This window comes from Culicoides brevitarsis, chromosome 2 (assembly GCF_036172545.1).
Source record: "Culicoides brevitarsis isolate CSIRO-B50_1 chromosome 2, AGI_CSIRO_Cbre_v1, whole genome shotgun sequence".
Taxonomy (NCBI): domain Eukaryota; kingdom Metazoa; phylum Arthropoda; class Insecta; order Diptera; family Ceratopogonidae; genus Culicoides; species Culicoides brevitarsis.
In genome coordinates this window covers 4,395,191-4,414,658 of record NC_087086.1, presented here as the reverse complement: position 1 = coordinate 4,414,658, position 19,468 = coordinate 4,395,191, and the positions used below count along the sequence as shown (strand labels likewise).

The following is a 19,468-nucleotide window of genomic DNA, read 5'->3' as shown; positions in this document are numbered from 1 at the left end:
TTTCTTTTAAAAAATTGAGCGTCGCGTCGCTTCTCATCTTTACAAAATTAATGACTTGTACGTCACTGAATAAAAATCAAACGTCTTCATTTCACTTCGCATTTTTTTTTGTGATTTGAACTTTTTTACGGATCACTAACCTTTCACTCCTTTATTTATTCATGTTTTCATTTCATTCCGAAAAATTTCTCACGTTTTCGTCTAAACTTTTATTTTTGTGCACAAGAAAAAAAAATAAAAAAAAAATTGAACAATGACTTTTGTTCGTTTGAGTTTCACAGTAATCCGATTCTCGACACTTTTTCGCCAAATTAAACGTCATGCGAGCACTTTTATTGGTGTATTGTAACAAAACGATTCACGGGAAATCAAAAAATAAAATTCGAAGAATTAAACAACAAAAAAGCGAGATAAAGGAAAAAAAGGGTTTCTTCACTCGAATTCATGACACAACAAAGACATGACAGACAAAAACTCACACACACAAAAAAATGTGTTGATATGCAATTGCCTTTGGATATGTCATGCAAAAACACGCTATAATAAATACCTAAAATGCGTGAAATCCAAAAGTTTCCCTTTTTCCATCCTCTTTTGATGACATTTCTCGTCATCTCGTGTCATTTCGCGTGTTTCGCTACATTTCATCTCGCTGAAAAATGTCAATCAAAATTTATTTTTCGTTAAAAAAAAATTGTTTTGCAGCAAATAATAATTAGTCATGATTACGTTTGGCAGTTAATTACGCTCTCGTTAGTATTTTGACAACTATCGATAACAGATTGATTTATAATGAGGCACGCTAATTACCTTTGTGATGTTCCAAAATGCATTTAATTGCAGCAATTATTTAGAAATGTTTGTAATTTTGTAATTGATTGCGGTTTGGTCATGAATTCTCGTTAAAATTTCATTTTAATTACCACTTTGATAATTTCAATTTTTGTCAAAAGAGATTTTTGTGAGAAAATTAATTTTAAAAAAATTATTAAATTAATTAAAAATTATAGTTTAATTTTTTTTAATTAATTTAAATTTTTAACATTAAATTAATTTTTATTTAAAATTATTTATTTGAATTAAAAAATTTTTAATAAAAAAATAAAAATAATAAAAAAAATAATTTTAATTTTTTTCCATTAAATTATTTTTATTTATTTTTAATTATTTTATTTAAATTTTATTTTAATTTATTTTTAATTTTTTTTTTTATTTTTTTAAAATTATTTAAATAATTAAATTTAAAATATTTAAATAAAAATTAAACTGAAAAAAATATTTTATTTATTATTATTTTTTTTTTTTATTAAACTATTTTTTTTTTAAATAATTTTTTAAATTATAAAAATATTTAAATTAAATTTTTAAAAAAATTTCTCTTAATTTTTTTGACAAAAAATTGAAATTATTTAATTATTTCCCCCAAATTAACCAATTTTTATTTAATTTACAGCCATTGGATCGCGATCAACCAAATGGGCGCCCTCAATGGAGATTTACCGTGTTTGCTCAAGATGAAGGCGGCGAAGGTTTAGTCGGATATGCTGATGTTCAAGTCAACTTGAAAGACATCAACGACAATGCTCCTCTATTCCCGCAAGGAGTTTACTTCGGAAATGTCACTGAAAACGGAACAGCTGGTATGGTAGTAATGACAATGACAGCTGTCGACTATGACGATCCAAATGAAGGCACAAACGCAAAACTTGTCTATTCTATCGAGAAAAATGTCATTGAAGAAGAAACTGGATCTCCCATCTTCGAAATTGAACCTGATACGGGTGTCATTAAAACTGCTGTTTGTTGCTTGGATCGCGAACGTACGCCGGATTATTCGATACAGGTCGTTGCAATGGATGGAGGCGGGCTGAAAGGTACGGGCACGGCAAGTATACGTGTCAAAGATATCAACGATATGCCGCCGCAATTCACGAAAGACGAATGGTTTACGGAAGTTGACGAAACAGATGGCACCAACTTACCTGAGATGCCCATCTTGACAGTTACGGTTCACGACGAAGATGAAACAAACAAATTCCAATACAAAGTTATCGATAACTCCGGATATGGCGCTGATAAATTCACGATGGTACGAAATAATGATGGCACGGGAAGCTTGAAGATTGTTCAACCTCTCGACTATGAAGATCAACTTCAAAGCAATGGATTTAGATTCCGCATTCAAGTCAATGACAAAGGCGAAGATAATGACAACGACAAATATCATGTTGCTTACTCATGGGTTGTGGTTAAACTACGAGACATCAACGACAATAAACCTCAATTTGATCGGCCTAACATTGAAGTTTCTGTTCCCGAAAATGAAGGAGTTGGCAAAGCCTTGGAAACATTCAAAGCGAAAGATCCTGATCAGGGAGGAAAAAGTCGCGTATCATACGCTATTGATCGTACTTCAGATCGTCAACGTCAATTCTCCATAAACCAAGAAGGAACTGTTACAATTCAAAGATCGCTTGATCGTGAAGTTACGCCGAGACATCAAGTTAAGATCCTCGCAATTGACGATGGCGTTCCTCCGAAAACAGCTACTGCAACCTTGACAGTTGTTGTACTCGATATCAATGACAATGCTCCGAAATTCTTGAAAGATTATCGTCCTGTCTTGCCTGAACATGTACCGCCAAGAAAAGTTGTTGAAATCCTCGCTACTGATGACGATGATCGTTCAAAGAGTAATGGACCTCCATTCCAATTCCGTCTTGACCCTGGAGCGGATGATATTATTCGTGCATCGTTCAAAGTTGAACAAGATCAAAAAGGCGCTAATGGAGATGGTATGGCAATTGTATCTTCTCTCCGTTCATTTGATCGTGAACAACAAAAGGAATATTTGATTCCAATTGTTATCAAAGATCACGGAAATCCAGCAATGACAGGTACGAGCACATTGACAGTTGTTATTGGCGACGTGAATGACAACAAAATGCAACCTGGGGCAAAAGATATTTTCTGTTACAACTATCAAGGTCAAGCTCCGGATACACAAATTGGTCGAGTTTACGTTTATGACTTGGATGATTGGGATTTGCCAGATAAGAAATTCTATTGGGATGGTCCCGAACATCCGAGATTCAAGTTGGATGAAGATACGGGCATGATAACGATGCGACAAGGCACACGTGAGGGACGCTATCATTTACGCTTCAAAGTTTACGATCGAAAACATACACAAACGGATGTTCCTGCAAATGTTACGATCACGGTGAAGGAAATTCCGCACGAAGCAGTGATAAATTCAGGATCAATTCGAATCGCAGGTATCACAGATGAAGATTTCATTCGTGTTTGGAATTATCGTACCCAAAGCTTGTCACGCAGCAAAGCAGATCGCTTCAAAGATAAACTCGCTGATTTGTTAAACGCTTCTCCTGAAAATGTTGATGTCTTCAGTGTTCAATTACGTCGTAAACATCCGCCTCTAACAGATGTACGATTCTCGGCGCATGGATCTCCTTACTATAAACCTGTTAGACTTAATGGTATAGTTCTCATGCATCGCGAAGAAATCGAAAAAGATGTTGGAATCAACATCACAATGGTTGGTATCGACGAATGCTTATACGAGAATCACAATTGTGAAGGATCTTGTTCAAATACTTTGGATATCAGTTCGTTACCATACATGGTTAATGCAAATAAAACAGCTCTGGTTGGAGTTCGAGTAGATGTTCTTGCAGAATGCACTTGTGCTGCTCGTAACTTCAGTAAAGCTGAATCTTGTCGATCATCGCCATGCTATAACGGAGGAAGATGTATCGAAACGAGATATGGATTGACATGTCAATGTCCCGCAGGATATACAGGCCCAAGATGTCAACAAACAACAAGAAGCTTCCGTGGCAATGGATGGGCATGGTATCCTCCGCTTGAGATGTGTGACAATTCTCATTTAAGTTTTGAATTCATTACACGCCAACCTAACGGAATGATTTTGTACAATGGTCCAATTGTTCCTCCTGAACGTGATGAGATCCTTGTTTCTGATTTCATTGCTGTTGAATTGGAGAAAGGTTATCCTCGATTGCTGATTGATTTCGGATCAGGAACTCTCGAACTCAAGATAACTACAAAGAAAAAGTTGGATGATGGCGAATGGCATCGAATTGACATCTTTTGGGATACAGAAAATGTTCGCATGGTTGTTGATTATTGCAAATCTGCTGAAGTTGCTGAGATGGAAGATGGTTCAGCGCCTGAATTTGACGCTGTTTCATGTCAAGCTCAAGGTACAATTCCTCCATTCAACGAATACCTGAACGTAAACTCACCATTGCAAATTGGAGGTTTGTATCGTGAACAATTCGATCCAACTCACTTCAAATGGCAATACATGCCCAATGGAAAAGGATTCGACGGATGCATCAAAAACTTGATTCACAACAGTAAACTGTACGATCTTGCACATCCCGGATTATCTCGCAATAGTAACCATGGATGCCCTCAAACGGAAGAGGTTTGTAGTCAAAGTGAACAAACCGCAAGATGTTGGGAACACGGAAATTGCGTTGGAAGTTTCACTGAAGCTCGTTGTCAATGTCGCCCTGGATGGACAGGACCTGCTTGCAATATCCAAACTATCCCAACAACCTTCAAGCAACAAAGTTACGTGAAATACGCATTGAGCTTTGAACCTGATCGCTTCAGTACATTGATTCAACTTCGTTTCCGTACGCGTGAACAACATGGCGAACTTTTCCGTGTCAGCGATCAACATAATCGCGAATACGGAATTTTGGAAATCAAAGAAGCTCGTTTGCATTTCCGTTATAACCTGAACTCATTGAGAACGGAAGAGAAGGAAATTTGGTTGGCATCTATTACTGTCGATGATGGACAATGGCACGTTGTTCGTGTGAATCGACATGGATCAACAGCTACGTTAGAACTGGATGGCGGCGAAGGTCGACGATACAATGAAACGTTCTTGTTCGAAGGTCATCAATGGTTACTCGTAGATAAACAAGAGGGCGTGTATGCCGGAGGCAAGGCAGAATACACGGGCGTACGAACGTTCGAAGTGTATGCTGATTACCAAAAATCCTGCTTGGATGATATTCGGTAAGTGATATTTTTGAAATGAAAAAAAAAAGTTTTTATTGAAAAAAAAATTCACAGACTTGAAGGAAAACATTTGCCATTGCCTCCCGCAATGAATGGCACTCAATGGGGGCAAGCAACAATGGCACGCAACCTCGAACGTGGATGTCCATCGAACAAACCATGTGCAAATGTTATTTGTCCAGAGCCATTTGAGTGTGTTGATTTATGGAACGAATATGAATGCACGTAAGTACATTTTTTGCCATTCAAAAATTTTTTTTCATTGTTAACTGAACCTATTTTAACCACACTTGGGTAAATATTTTCAAATCAACAAAATAAACAGACAGATTTATTTATTTTTCCACACACAAAAAAAAAACATTTTTTACGGATGAACAATAAAAACGTTTCTCGACAGTTTCTCACTCTTATACGCTCTCCCAAAAGAGCTTCCAAAACAAAGAAAGATGCAAAATTTGTTGCGTACGATAACAAACAGACAACCTAGACAACAACAAAAACACAATGAAAACTTACTTAAAAAATTATTCTTTTCCCATGTAACTCATAAAATAAAACTCCAACTTCAAAACAAACAAACAAAAAAAAATCCAACAGACATTTTTCAGACAAAATGAAAATATTTACACATTTTTTCTACTATACGACACATTTCCTTCCTTATCTATTCATTTCGAGTTTTGTACGCGAAAGACTGCGTCTTCCCACTCTTTTTTTTTATTCATGCTGGATTAACCGCAAAAATCCCTGAAAAAAATTGAAAACTCGCCTCAATGTTTTATTTATGTATTCATGCAAAATTCAGAATAAAAAAAGCGAACCCTTATCTAGCTGAACAGACAACAAAAAAAAGAGCATTTTTTTTTTGCTTTTGTCAATCGCTTCCGGTTGAACACTCCCATTGCTGCTCAATTAATAATGAAACCAGTCTGCGCCCAAAAAAATAAAAAAAAAAACGCAAATGAATAGAAAAGGATTTAATGTTTTATTTTAAATTTTTATTTTAATATTAAAAACTATTTTTAACAAAGTTTCCTTTAGCACTGAGTACCCTCCACAAAAAAAAAATACATTCCAATTTAGTTTAAAACAAACAATAAATCTTACTTTTTTCAGTACTTTTTTTAAGTTAAAGTCGAGCGGTCCTTTTTTTAATATTACATTCCTACACAATTTAAACAAGTACGATACAAAAAAAAATATAAGAAACAAACAACTCAATACAAAATGCAAACAGAAAAAAACCCACAAAAAAAATAAGACAACATTTACTCAACCTAAGTCATAATAGTAAAACGGAGGATTTTCTTTTATTATTATGATGATTTTCTATTTACATTTTTTTATCCTTCGCATGAGATCTCATCATATTTGCATCCGGTTTTTATGATCGGAGGATATTTAAATATATATACAGAGAATTGGTTTTTATTTAAACACACAAAAAAACGCGTTATGAGGTTTTGTTAAAGGGGGAAATAAGGAGTTAGAAGGTGTCTGTCTGTAAAATGGGGAAATTACTAAATTAATGAATATCAGGCGTCTCCATTAAAATTTGAAGTTTCAATAAAAATTTAAAAAATATATAAAAAAAATTAATAAATACAAAGTTACAAAAAAAAGTATTTAACGAAATTTCAAACTTCTAAAAAAATTAAATTTAATAAAAAAGACAAACTTCAAAATAAAATAATTAATTAATTTAAATCGATCGAACATTTAAGGAATTTTCGTAAAATACAAAATTTTCGTTACAAACTTAAATTTATCTAAATTGAAAAGAAATTTGAAAAAAAGTCAAAAATATTTGGCTTTCAGTTTTTACTAAAAAAAAAAGTTTCTGAATATGACTTAATTCAGCTTAAAATTGAAAATTTAAACTTTTATTTTATCTTTTACTTGATTTCGATCAAATATCCAAGAAATTTAACTTTAAATTAATTTTACATACCTTAAAGTTCTATTGATGAAAAAAATCCATCATTATCTCAAGAAACAAAATTTAAGGAAAAATTTCTTGTTCTTTTTAATAGCTTTGATTTATTTTTTAAACGATTTAACCGCTTCTAATTTACCTAAAAAAAAAATAAAAAATGTAAAATAAAAAAAAATTTAAAAGTTTTAATAAAAAAAAAATTTTCATAAAAATTTTTTTTTAAATTTTTCATAAAAAAAAAAAAATTTTAAATTAAAAAAAAAAATAAAATTAAAAAAATAATAAAAAAAAAATAAAAAAAAATTTTAATAAAAAAAATTAAGAAAAAATTTTAATAAAAAAAATTAAGAAAAAATTTTAATAAAAAAAATAAAAAAAAATTTAAAAAAAAAATTATTTTAAATTTAAAAAAAATTTAAAAGCCGTATTTTTTTTTAAATTTAAAAAAAATAAATTTCAACAAATACGCTTTTAAAAATTAAACTTACCAAAACCCTAAACAATGGCCATTTCACATTCAAATCAAATTCAATCATTTTTCGGCTTAAACGCATTTAAAATGCTTTCAACTTTTGTGCCATTCTTCGTTCGTTGAATTACCAAAAACAATTATTTCAAATTTTAACTATGGAAATTATTTCTCTCTGCCTCTCGAGAAAATACAAAAAAAAAATAACGTTCTACCCATAAAAAGGTGATTTAAAACAATTCTAACAACTAACATTTTAATGCTCAACTTTTTGAATGTGTTGATTTTATTTTATTTAATTTTATATAACACAATTATTGCACGAGAACGACGACGACGAAGCTCTTCTCCCTACACAAAATTTCCCACTTTATGTCTCTGTCTCTTGTTCTGTGTGTGTGTGTGCATTTGCATCGCAACCGCAAAATCACACAAAACATTTGGCATTCAGTTCAGTAAATGGTGCAAAGCAATGCAAATACACAAAATGTAATATTATAAAATTTACAAAATTATGGAAGAGACGTGAAGTAGTGAAGAGAAGGCATTTCAACAATTTTAATTGAATCACATCACTAAACTGAATTTTTGTCGTTCGAATACGTTCGAACGTCTCGTGCGCGAAAACTTTTGTGCGGAATAACCGTCCATTCAACCGAGCACTTTAAAATGAAATTTACTGTAATTTTAATGAGTAAGCATTGTTTTTTATCGACTTCGCAGCGAATGTCACCATTTTACGATGAGGTTGGAGAAATATGTAATAATAATTGTAAAATCTCACTTTTCAACCAAACCAACTGCAAATCGCATAGAAATCCTTCCAATTAGTTTTTTTTTATTTCATTTCGCTTTTTTTCCATTCTAAAATTAATTATTCCCACTTAACTTTTGCTGTTCGTCATGCTGCATATTCTGCAGAAAAGTGAATTATTTTATTATTAAGCGAACGAGCAAGCAATGGAGCGATGATGATGATGATTTTTTTTTACTTCATAACTTTAAAGACATTTTTATTGCAATTATCATCGTGACTTGTTGTCCCTGGCGATGAGAGATGATGCAGCAGCAAACACGGATGATAGACATGAAATTGACCGTGTTTGCGTGTCATGCATTGTTATTACGCGTCGTCTCCAGGTATTTTGTAGCACACGCGGATGAAGAGAGAGAATGATGATAATAATTTCTAAAGTTTATTACATTTTTTTTGCACAGACGAGCTTTTGTTACACATTTCACACAATAAAAAAAAGTGTAATGAAAAAAAAGTTGATACTTTCACACAACGTTTCTACCTGGCTCGTTTAATGATACTGCTGCTTATTGCGATAGCTACAGTTGGGCATCACTCATCGGCATGACGTAACGTGATAAGACAAGAATGATGAAGAAGAAGAAGAACTTTTTGCGAGCGAAACTGTTGCCTTTGTTCCCAGAATTGAGATTCGCCGCAAAGTTTAAAACGCCAAGTCATCTCTTGTTAATTTCTCTATTCATTCTACTTCATCTTGTACTTTTCATATTTTATCACTTTACTATTCGATTGTTATTTGCCACTCGATGAAATTGCAAGTCATGCACAAAAATAAAAAAAAAACACTTACCTCTATTGGGAAATACATACCGGAATTGTTTTAACAAGAAAACTTTTGTACAATTTTGGAAAGTTGGAAATTTTGGGATCACATGACTTGAAGAGATACCCCGAAAATTGATGTCAGGTAAGAAATTGACAATTTAATCTAAATTGAAAAATATTACTAATGAAAAAACTATAAAGCTGGTATCCTTACCGCTAGACAATATGGGAAATTATAAAAAAAAAACTTTTTGTTGACCATGACAAAGAGATATTTACAATGTTAATGTTACATAACACGCCCTTTGCGCTTCATGTTCGATGCGCCCATAATTCAATGTGAGTCATGTTCGTCGTTGCGCTCCAACAAAAGGCGTAAAACGGTATAAATTACACATCAAATACACTCTTTTGGCACATGGCTCGGCATCATCGCGCCAAGAGGCACGTCTTGTCACAAACTAACGTTCTGCGGCATAAATAAACAATTAAAAGCATGTTAACGAGAAGTTTTTTTCTTCACGTCTTGCGAGTTTTAGTTTTCATTTCGAGTCAAAACCACACAAACACTCAAAAGCAACTAAAACATCGTTATCCGAAATTAATTAATTTAATAATAAAATAATAATAATAATAATTCAACAACGGTAATAACATGAAAATTTTCGGTTTGTCTCGTTTTTCCTCGCCGATGCCATTAAATGTTTTATTAAATCAAAAGCGAGGCTTGTCAAAAAAGGGATTAACATTCTGTGTACAATTGTTAAAATTTGTTCTCATTATGAACACGATATAATAATTAAATGCGTTGTATACCACTCGCATTAATGCAAATATTAGGGTGAGAATAATTAATTTTTGATATCAATTAAATGTATACAAAGAATAAACACATTTTAAATGCATAATTATTAAATGGAGCTGTCCGATTTTATTAACTGTGAGGGTTGCGTTTTTGCAGGTAGACAAAAAATTAATTGATAATTTGTTGATTAAAATGTTTTTGTTAATTAAAAATTTTGATTAATTTTTACGTCGAAATTTATTAATTTTAAATATGAAAATTATTCAAGAAAAACCTCAAAAGTGAGGTTAATAAAATTTTTAAAAAATGTCAAATAATTTTTAATGTTCAAATTGTGACATAAATCTCGACATAAATTAACATCAAAAATTTTTAAATTAATTATATGATGAATTATGATGATTATAAAAAATTGTCTTGATTTGGAATGAATTTTTCCATTAAAATGATTTTAAAAATAATTTAATAATATTTTATTTTTTTTATCTGAATGAAAAAAAATCTCTCAATAAAAACAAACTTTAAAAATTAATTAAAAAAAAATAATTAATTAAAATTTAAATTTTTTTTTAATTAATTTAAAAATTAAATTTTTTAATTCATTTAAAAAAGTATAACTTTAAAAATTAAAAATTACTTAAGAATTTTAAAATAAAAATTAAAAAGTTATTTTATTAAATTTGTTTAAGAAATTTAAGAGCTTATAATTTTCCGAAACCTTTCAAATCGATTTTTATGTTTTAAAAATAAAATTAAAAATTTATTTTTAAAAATTGATAAAATAAAAATTAATTATAAAAATTAAAATAAAATTTAAACACTATAAATTTTGAAAATTGTATTTAAAAAAAAAATAAAAAAAATAATTTTACAAAAACAAAAATTTGGACATTAATTTAAAAATTATAATTAATTTAATTAAAAATTTCAAAAATTTAATTATAAAAAATATTTTAAAATAATAAATTTAAATAATTTATTTTTCAAAAAATAAACAATTTTCACTTAAAATTTGATATCGAAACAAATTTTGATTGAAAGTTGAATATATTGAAGCAAAAATAGATCAAATTCCCTGAAAATGGAGACGCCTTGTAATTTACTCCGAAAAATTTGTTGTTGAACGATTTGAATTTCAATTATTCAAATCTATCGTCTGTCGAGACATGTTTTAGTTTTTCCATGCATCATGTCGCCTGATCTCCTCCCCCTTTTTACTACACGACAAAACATTTTGCGCCATCCAGACATATCACATTACACAGACAATCAATTATCCCGTTTAATTGATATAATACTATACTAATTATTAATTAAATTATCATTATATCAAACAACACGAACAACGACGCACACTCCAAACACACTTCAAATTCTCTCTCTGTCTCTCTGTGGAAAATCTGTGAAAATTATTTAATTTTGCATTTCCATCCATCTCCTCATTAATGTTCGCCGTACACAGTTGCGGTGAAGGTCGCATAATGTCAACAGATGGCAAGGGTTGTACGGACCGTAATGAATGCTTGGATTTGCCATGTTTGAATGGCGGCACTTGTATCAACGAAGAGCCGCATTTGCGTTATCGCTGCATCTGCCCCGACGGGTATTGGGGCGAAAATTGCGAGCTCATTCAAGAAGGTCAAACACTAAAATTGAGCATGGGAGCTTTGGCAGCTATTTTAGTGTGTCTACTTGTGATTCTAAGTGAGCCAAAAAAAAATTAATTAAAATTTATTTGCACGTTACTCACACATCGTCCTTGAAAAAAAATTTCTTATTGTTATTTTTGCATGCCCAGCCAAGTTCATATATTTTTTTCTTTTTTGCTGTAATAATTTTTCTTACTCAAGATTAGGCTCATAGAGCGATCCAATGACGCACATTGTTAATAATTAACGCACAAAATCCTTTATTTTTGTTCCGCTGTACAAAAAATATATTTATTTATTCAGTGTTACGTGTTGTTCCTCGTATTATCGCAAAAAAAAATATATCTTCGATCATTTCTCACTTTTACCTTCTTCAAGCGAAAAAATCATCAAATATTTTAATAAATTCCTTTTTCCTCTCAATAAAATCCAGAAATAACAAATACCCACAATTATCTAAAAAAAAAAAAAATAAAAAGGGAAAAAATCAGTAATTTTTCATCTTCCATAACAAATTTAAATTAATTCAAGTGGCAAACTGATTGATTTCCTGCAATCCTCCTTGCAATAATAGCGCCCTATTTTCTGCGCGCGCGAACCTCGATGACAGGTGTGTGTGTTTGTAACAACGAAGTAAAAATACAAAAAAAAAAAAATTTATGACGGAAAAAACACCGCACAGAGAAAGGAGGAAACTTTGATTAATTCGACAACAAGAGAAGAGGAGAAACAAGAAAAAAAACGACGATGAGAAAATCAATCAAAGCGGATTTAGAAAAATAATTCAAATCAAGCTAATTTTTTGTTGTCTTTCGGTTTGTTTGTTCTTAGGTATTTTAAAGGAAAGAAAAGACAAATAAAAAGAGGAAAAAGGGGATTTTTAAATTTATTGACGTTTGTTGATATTTTAAGACAAGCTTAATTTTCTGGAATATTTTGATTGATAAAAAAATTTAATGTTAAAAAGATGTTAAATTTTTAAAGAGTTAAAAAGATATTATTTTTTCTTAATTTTCATATAAAATTATTTAAAATTTTTTTTAAAAAATTATTTAAAATTTTTTTGACAGTTATTAAAATTTAAAAACAATTTTGGATTATTTAATTTAAAAAAAATATTTATTTTTATTTATTTAAAAATATTTGATTCAAAATTTTTAATTTATTTTAATTAATTAACTAATTAATAGAAATAAATAAAATAATTAATTAATTTTAAACGAATTTTTTTATCAAAAATATTTTATTAATTTATACTTTAGAAAATTTAATTCAAAAATATTAAATTTTAAAAATTCTAATATTTTTTTTATTTAAAATTTAATTTAATTTAATTTAGAAAAAAATAATTTAAAATGATTTTTTTAATTAAAAACATTTCATCAACTTATTATTTTTTTTAAATTTTAATTCTAAAATAATTAATTAATTTTATTAAAAAATAACAAAAAAATCAAAAAATTTTTTTTTTAATTTTTTATTTGATTATTTTATTTTTTTTTTTTTTCAAAAAAAATTAAAATAATTAATTTAATAAATTTCTAAAAAAAAATCCAATAAAATAAACATTTTTCATCCTCTTATACGTCGCCATAATTTCAAAAAAAAAATTCTCACACAAAAATTAAAACAATTTTTTTTCACTGACCGTCATCCGTCATTTCTTGTTGACTTTCCACATGTTGATTGACAAATTTTCCGCCTTTTATTACGACACCAAAAAAAAAAGTATAAAAAAAATATTGTGACTGTCCATCGACTGAGAAACAGCATGGGCAATAAAGAGCAGATTATGTCAAAAATTTTCTTCTCCTTTTTTCGGTCTCCTCATTCACATCCAATCAATATGCTTCTCGTCTCTTTTGTGCTTTGTTATATTCCGTTAACACAGAGACACATCACTTTTTTTGAGTATAATGGAGTTTTCATCATCATTGGAAAAAGAGAAATAAATAAAGGCCGGCATGCTAATCGATTTCTCTCTTTTTTTTCTTCTTTCACAAATCAATCAATTTATTAATGAAAGAAATTTTTTGATTGATGATGTTTGACTTTTTTTGTACTTATCCGTAGTCCCGTTATTTTTCGTCATTTTTAGACAAAATGCTTCGCAAGGATATTCATAGTCGATTAAGCACAATGCCTTATTTTTTTTTATTATTCGTTCATAGTAATAATTCATGTATTGTACAAACAAAAAAAAATCTCTTTAGTCTCGAAAAAAAAAATTATAACTCAGTGCTGGAAACTGGTAAGTAAGCTATTAGCAAAGTGTAGTTATTAATCATGTTTTTGTTATTTTTCCTTTATTTTCATATATTCCCGATTGATTTATTTCGTATTCCTGGATTATTTTTTTGCACCAATTTTATTAACTCTTCGCACAAAAAAAAAACTTACAAAAAAAATCAGATGTAAGGAAGGCACAAAAATGCAAGGTAGCGGATGCGTCAATGTGAACGAATGCGAATGGCATCCGTGTCGCAATGGCGGAAGGTGTCGTGATCAAGAGCCGCCCGTAATGTATGAATGCCATTGCCCGTTCGGCTATACGGGAATGCATTGCGAACTCGAATTACTCGCATCTGGCGTCCTTACTCCGTCACGCGATTTCATAATTGCACTAATTATGTGTGCAAGTTCCCTGATATGTAAGTACAAATTTTTATTTTATTAGTTAGGCAAAGGCAATTTTGTAAAAATAAAATGTTTCACATTATTTTTAATTTAAAAATATTAAATTTTAATTAATAATTTTTTTTTCTAATAATTTAATTTTAATATTTAATTAGTTTTTTTAATACAATTTTTATTATAATTAATTTAATATAAAAAATTTTTAAGTAAAAAATTTTTGTTTAAAAAAATAATTAATTTATTTAATTAACATACAAATTTAAAAAAAATTGTTATATTATTTTTGTTAAAATTTAATTAAACTATTTTAAAAACTTAACAAAAATAATTAATCAAAAATCTGAAATAATAATTTTTATAATTTTATTATAATTAATTTAAATTTAAAAATAAAAAAAAATTAATTGAAAAATTATTTTTATTCAAAATATAATTAAAATATTTAATTATTTAAAATATTTAATTAATTAAATTTTTAAAAATATTTAATTAAAAAAAAAATTTAATTTATTTTTTTTTTACAATTTTTAAATTTAATTAATTTTTTTTATTTATTTTTTATTTATTTATTTTTTTTTTTTTTTTAAATTTTTTATTTTGATATTAAAAAAAATTATTAATTTATTCAAACGTAATTTAAAAATTTTGATCAATTTTAATTAAAAAAAAAATTAATTAATTTTTTAAAAAAATTGTATCTCAAAAGTTAAAAATATTATAACTTTTCTTTTTAAATTTAATTTATTTTTATTAATTTTTTTTTTTTAAAAAAAAAAAAAATGTGAAACATTTTTTTTTTCTTGTTGCTCTCGCCTAATTATTATTTGCCTTCGTAGTTTTGTAAAAAGTAGCATTGTTTTACACTTTTTCTGTTTGAGTCGATTATTAACTTCTAACATGTAAGAAGACAGGTAAAGTACAGCAATAACATGCATAATCTTAGTAATTAGCATTCCCTTTAAAAAAAATTCTCTAAAATTAAGTACTTAAGTAACGAAGTAGCAATTACGAGTCACACGCATGAAACACGAGCTTTTCTCGGCATTTTTGTAATAAATCATAATATTAACGCACATGACACATTAAAATTTTCCTCTTTTACTTTGGCGATGTGTGAACAACAAAAAAGTAGCAGAAAAATAAAACTTTTCACTAATACCATATTTTCTTGTCTTTTTTCCCTCCAAACAACAACGAAAAAAACACACACTTGTTAACAACAACAATAAATCAACAGTTTTGGTGCTCGTGTTTGTCGTGTACAATCGACGACGCGAATCACACATCAAGTATCCCGGACCGGATGATGATGTACGAGAAAATATTATCAATTACGATGATGAAGGAGGCGGCGAAGACGACATGACAGCTTTTGACATTACGCCGTTGCAAATTCCAATTGGTGGCCCGATGCCGGAACTAACGCAATGTAAAATGCCGCCGATTATGTGTAAGTATCGCGCTGCGAGATGATTTATAGTTTTGTTGTTTCACTTTTTTTTTTTTTGCTGTATTTTGTGTCCTTTTATTATTTGTCGAGTCGTTTTTTTACGCGTGACACGGATAAAAATAGAAAATTCTTAAAGTGAGAGTTATATTTTTTTTATAATTTTTTTTTTACTTAAATTTTTATTTTAATTTACTTTATTAAAAATTTTAATTAATTTTTTTTTAACAAATTTTTTTATTTTATTATTTTTTGTAAAAAAAACTAATTTATTTATTTTTTTTATTTTTGTAAAATTTTTATTTTGATACATTTTTACAAAAAAAAAATAATTTTTTTAAAAAGATTTTTCTAAAAATATAGAAAAGCTTCAAAAAAATATTTTTAATGTTAAATTTCTTATGTTAAATTAAATATTAATTATTTTTATTAATTTTTTTTTTAACTTTTTTTATAATTTTTTATAATTCTCAATAATATTGAAAACTTCTAAAAATTCTCTTATTAAAATTTTTTTAAATATTTTTTATCAATTTTCATGAAAAAAAAAATTTAAAAAAATAAAAAAAAGAAAATTTTTAAAAATTTTTACTAAAACGAAAAGTATAAAATAATTTTAAAGATATTTTTTAAACAAAAAAAAAATGAAATGAAATATTTTCAATTTAAAATTTTATTAAACGTTTGAATAAAAAAAATAATTTTCTTAAAAAATAAACATTTTTAATTTAATTTAATTAAAATAATATAATTAATTCTTAATAATTTAATTAAATTAAAAAATATATTTAATAATTTTTATTAAAAAAATTGAAAATTCTTTCAAAAACTCGCACTTAAAGAAAAAAAAATTCCAACCCAACAAAATTCTTTAATTACACCTTTTTTATCCCTCAACAAAAAAAAATCTCACAAAATATTTATCCTTTTTTTACTTCCTTAATCCAAAAATAGATCCTGTGATGACAATGGGTCCCGGACAGGAACCAAATGTCGGCATGTTCATCGACGAGCACAAGAAACGCGCTGATAGCGATCCAAATGCTCCTCCCTTCGACGATTTACGAAACTACGCTTATGAAGGAGGCGGCAGTACTGCAGGATCTCTCAGCTCTTTGCAATCAGGTAATTTATTGAAAAAATATTTTTTTATCAAAAAACAAATTTTTATGTAAAAAAATAATTTTAGGCACTGACGATGAACAACAAGACTACAATTATTTGGGAGCATGGGGCCCACGCTTCGACAAGTTACACAACATGTATGGCAACGAGCATCATACAGACTTGGACTTAGATTTACATTAAATCACTCATCCCTGAAAAAAAAACAAAAAAAAAAACATATTTTAATTTTTAAGCAAAAAGTACGTAACTTCATCGAATGATAGAAAAATATTCTAAGCAGAAACGAGGATTTTACCAAAAAAAAAAATCGGATAACCGCCAGTAATTTTTTTAGTTTTTAGTTTTTGTACAAAGATAAGGACAAAAAGTCATAAATTAGATGCAATTTTAAATAAACAGCGTTAAAGACGGTCAATCAATGTATGTACAGATCAGCGTGAAATTCAGACCAGAAACCAACCAGCTGGTAGCATAAACCAAAAATTAGATTTTTAAAATAAAAAATTCTTTTGTTTTATATTTATGTAGAGTGTTATAGTAATATATTAAGGAAACCCGCTATTGAAACAAGAAAAAATCTTTAGATACATTTTAATGTAGTATTAAAAAAAAACAGAAAATAGTAGAAATTCCTCGCGATTAAAAATTCACTCATATTAAAAAAAATAATGAAAAATATACACACTCACTCACATTCACACAAAAAAAAAACACACAAGTCTCAAATATAGTAATAAATAATTAATAAAGTATATTAATATATATTTAAATGAATGATAAATTAATTCTCTTTGTACAACAAAACAAAAATTTGAATAAATTTTTACCTTTAAATAAACTTCGAACGTTCAACATCATATACAACATACATAATTAATTATTAAAAAAATACTAAATTAACAAAATTAATAATAATTTGTCTTTGGTACACAAAATTTTTAGCAAAATTATACAAAAAAAAATATTAGTATTATCAGTAATCTAAATTTAAAAAAAATTAATGGTAGCGAAAAAAAATATTATTTTAATTTTTGATCTCATTTTTCATAAAAAAATAACATTTTACATCGAAAAATAGTATGAATCATTAATTTTTGTATTTTTCATAATTAAAAAAAAAATAATATTAATATAAAAAATAACTTTTTTCTTACTAAAACAAAAAATTCTTATAAGAATTTGTCATGTATTTGTGTAAATGTTTTTGATATAAACAAATAAATTTTTAACTAAGTTGCAAAAAGCAAAAAATATACTAAATTAGCAGGACAAACATTATAAGGTTTAAGATAAAAAAAAAGAAATATGACACCACAAGAAGTATTATAATAAAAAAAAGTAAGAAATTGTAAGGATTAGTCATTTTTTTTTTAATAATTTGCAAAATTAATATCTTGAATGAATGAACTCTATAATTGCCATATTTATTGCATTTTTGCTGAAACTGCCCTCAGATAGTAACTTTAGCTTCTATATCAAATATTATTAATTATTATTATTAGAGCAATCAGCCAAAAAATTTCCATAATCAAAATATCTGTTAATTTTTTTATTAACATAATATTTAATTATTAAGGATTGTTATACTTATTATAACATTTTTTGTTATAATTTTCCGAAAAGATAATTTTAACTCACTTAATACACAACTTTCATACCTTACAAAAATCACACCTTACCTTCTAAATAAAAATAAAAAATGATGATGATATGAGTGAATGCAATTGTTAAGAAAACAAAAAAAAAGATAATGATGCACTATATATTATTATAATTATTAATGATTATTAATATGAGAAAAAAATAAGGATGTAAAATATTTTTAAGAGACATGCCGAATAAGTAGAGAAAAAACATAAATTAATATATAATATAAAATAATGCAAGTATATGAATAAATGAATTAAAACTGTATTAATTGTATTGTAATAAAGAATAAAAAAAATAAAAATAGAACAAAAATTAATTATTATTATTATTATATATAAACGATACAAAATAATGATAAAAAAAAATAAAATTAAAAAAAAAATGAAACGTATCCAAAGACTGTTTTTTAAGTTAATTCTGTTCCAATTTATTATTACTATTAACATTAAAAATATATATTATATATAGATTAATGGACTTATTATTAAACATAAAATATGAAAAAAAAATACATAAAAAATAAGTATAAAAAATATATATGATAAAAAAAAATAACTTTAACAAAATAATACACAATTAAAATGTTTAAAAGTTATTCAATTTTTCTAACACATCATACATACAAGAAATTTTTCGAGAAAAAAATACATAAAACTGCCTACTATTACTACTTACTTCATTTTTAATAACGAAAAAATTATTATCATAATATGTATTATACATAAAGTTTTTAAAACATATACAATACAGAAAGTTATACAATTTTAATTAATTTTTTTTTATTAAAAATCAACATTTTGAAATAGAAAAATAGTTTTTTTCTTTGTTAAATGAATAACATTAATAAATAATAATTTTTTTGTATTTTAAATTTAATTAATTAAAAAAAATAAACATCCCTCAAACAACAACAAAACATATATAATGATAATAATTCCTTAGTCAATTCATAATAAAAGTTTACAACAACAGAAAAAATAATTTTTAAATGATCTGTTAGAAATTTGATGAAAAAAAAAATAAAGTAATACGATGAAAACATTGTGTATAAATAAAATAAAGTAAAAAAAAAGTTGGATA

General features: G+C 27.2%; 1 protein-coding gene across 1 annotated transcript in view; it reads left to right on the top strand.

Annotated features, from left to right (window-relative positions):
- LOC134832733 (neural-cadherin) overlaps positions 1–17,335 on the top strand; it is a 180,766-nt gene extending 163,431 nt beyond the window's left edge. Inside the window, exons 14-19 of the mRNA XM_063846864.1 lie at positions 1,454–5,079; positions 5,137–5,307; positions 11,340–11,581; positions 15,401–15,613; positions 16,565–16,735; positions 16,800–17,335. Of these exons, the coding sequence (XP_063702934.1) occupies positions 1,454–5,079; positions 5,137–5,307; positions 11,340–11,581; positions 15,401–15,613; positions 16,565–16,735; positions 16,800–16,918 (4,542 nt within the window). The 3' untranslated portion in view covers positions 16,919–17,335. The remainder of the gene's footprint in view (positions 1–1,453; positions 5,080–5,136; positions 5,308–11,339; positions 11,582–15,400; positions 15,614–16,564; positions 16,736–16,799) is intronic.
- Positions 17,336–19,468: the final 2,133 nt, after the last annotated feature.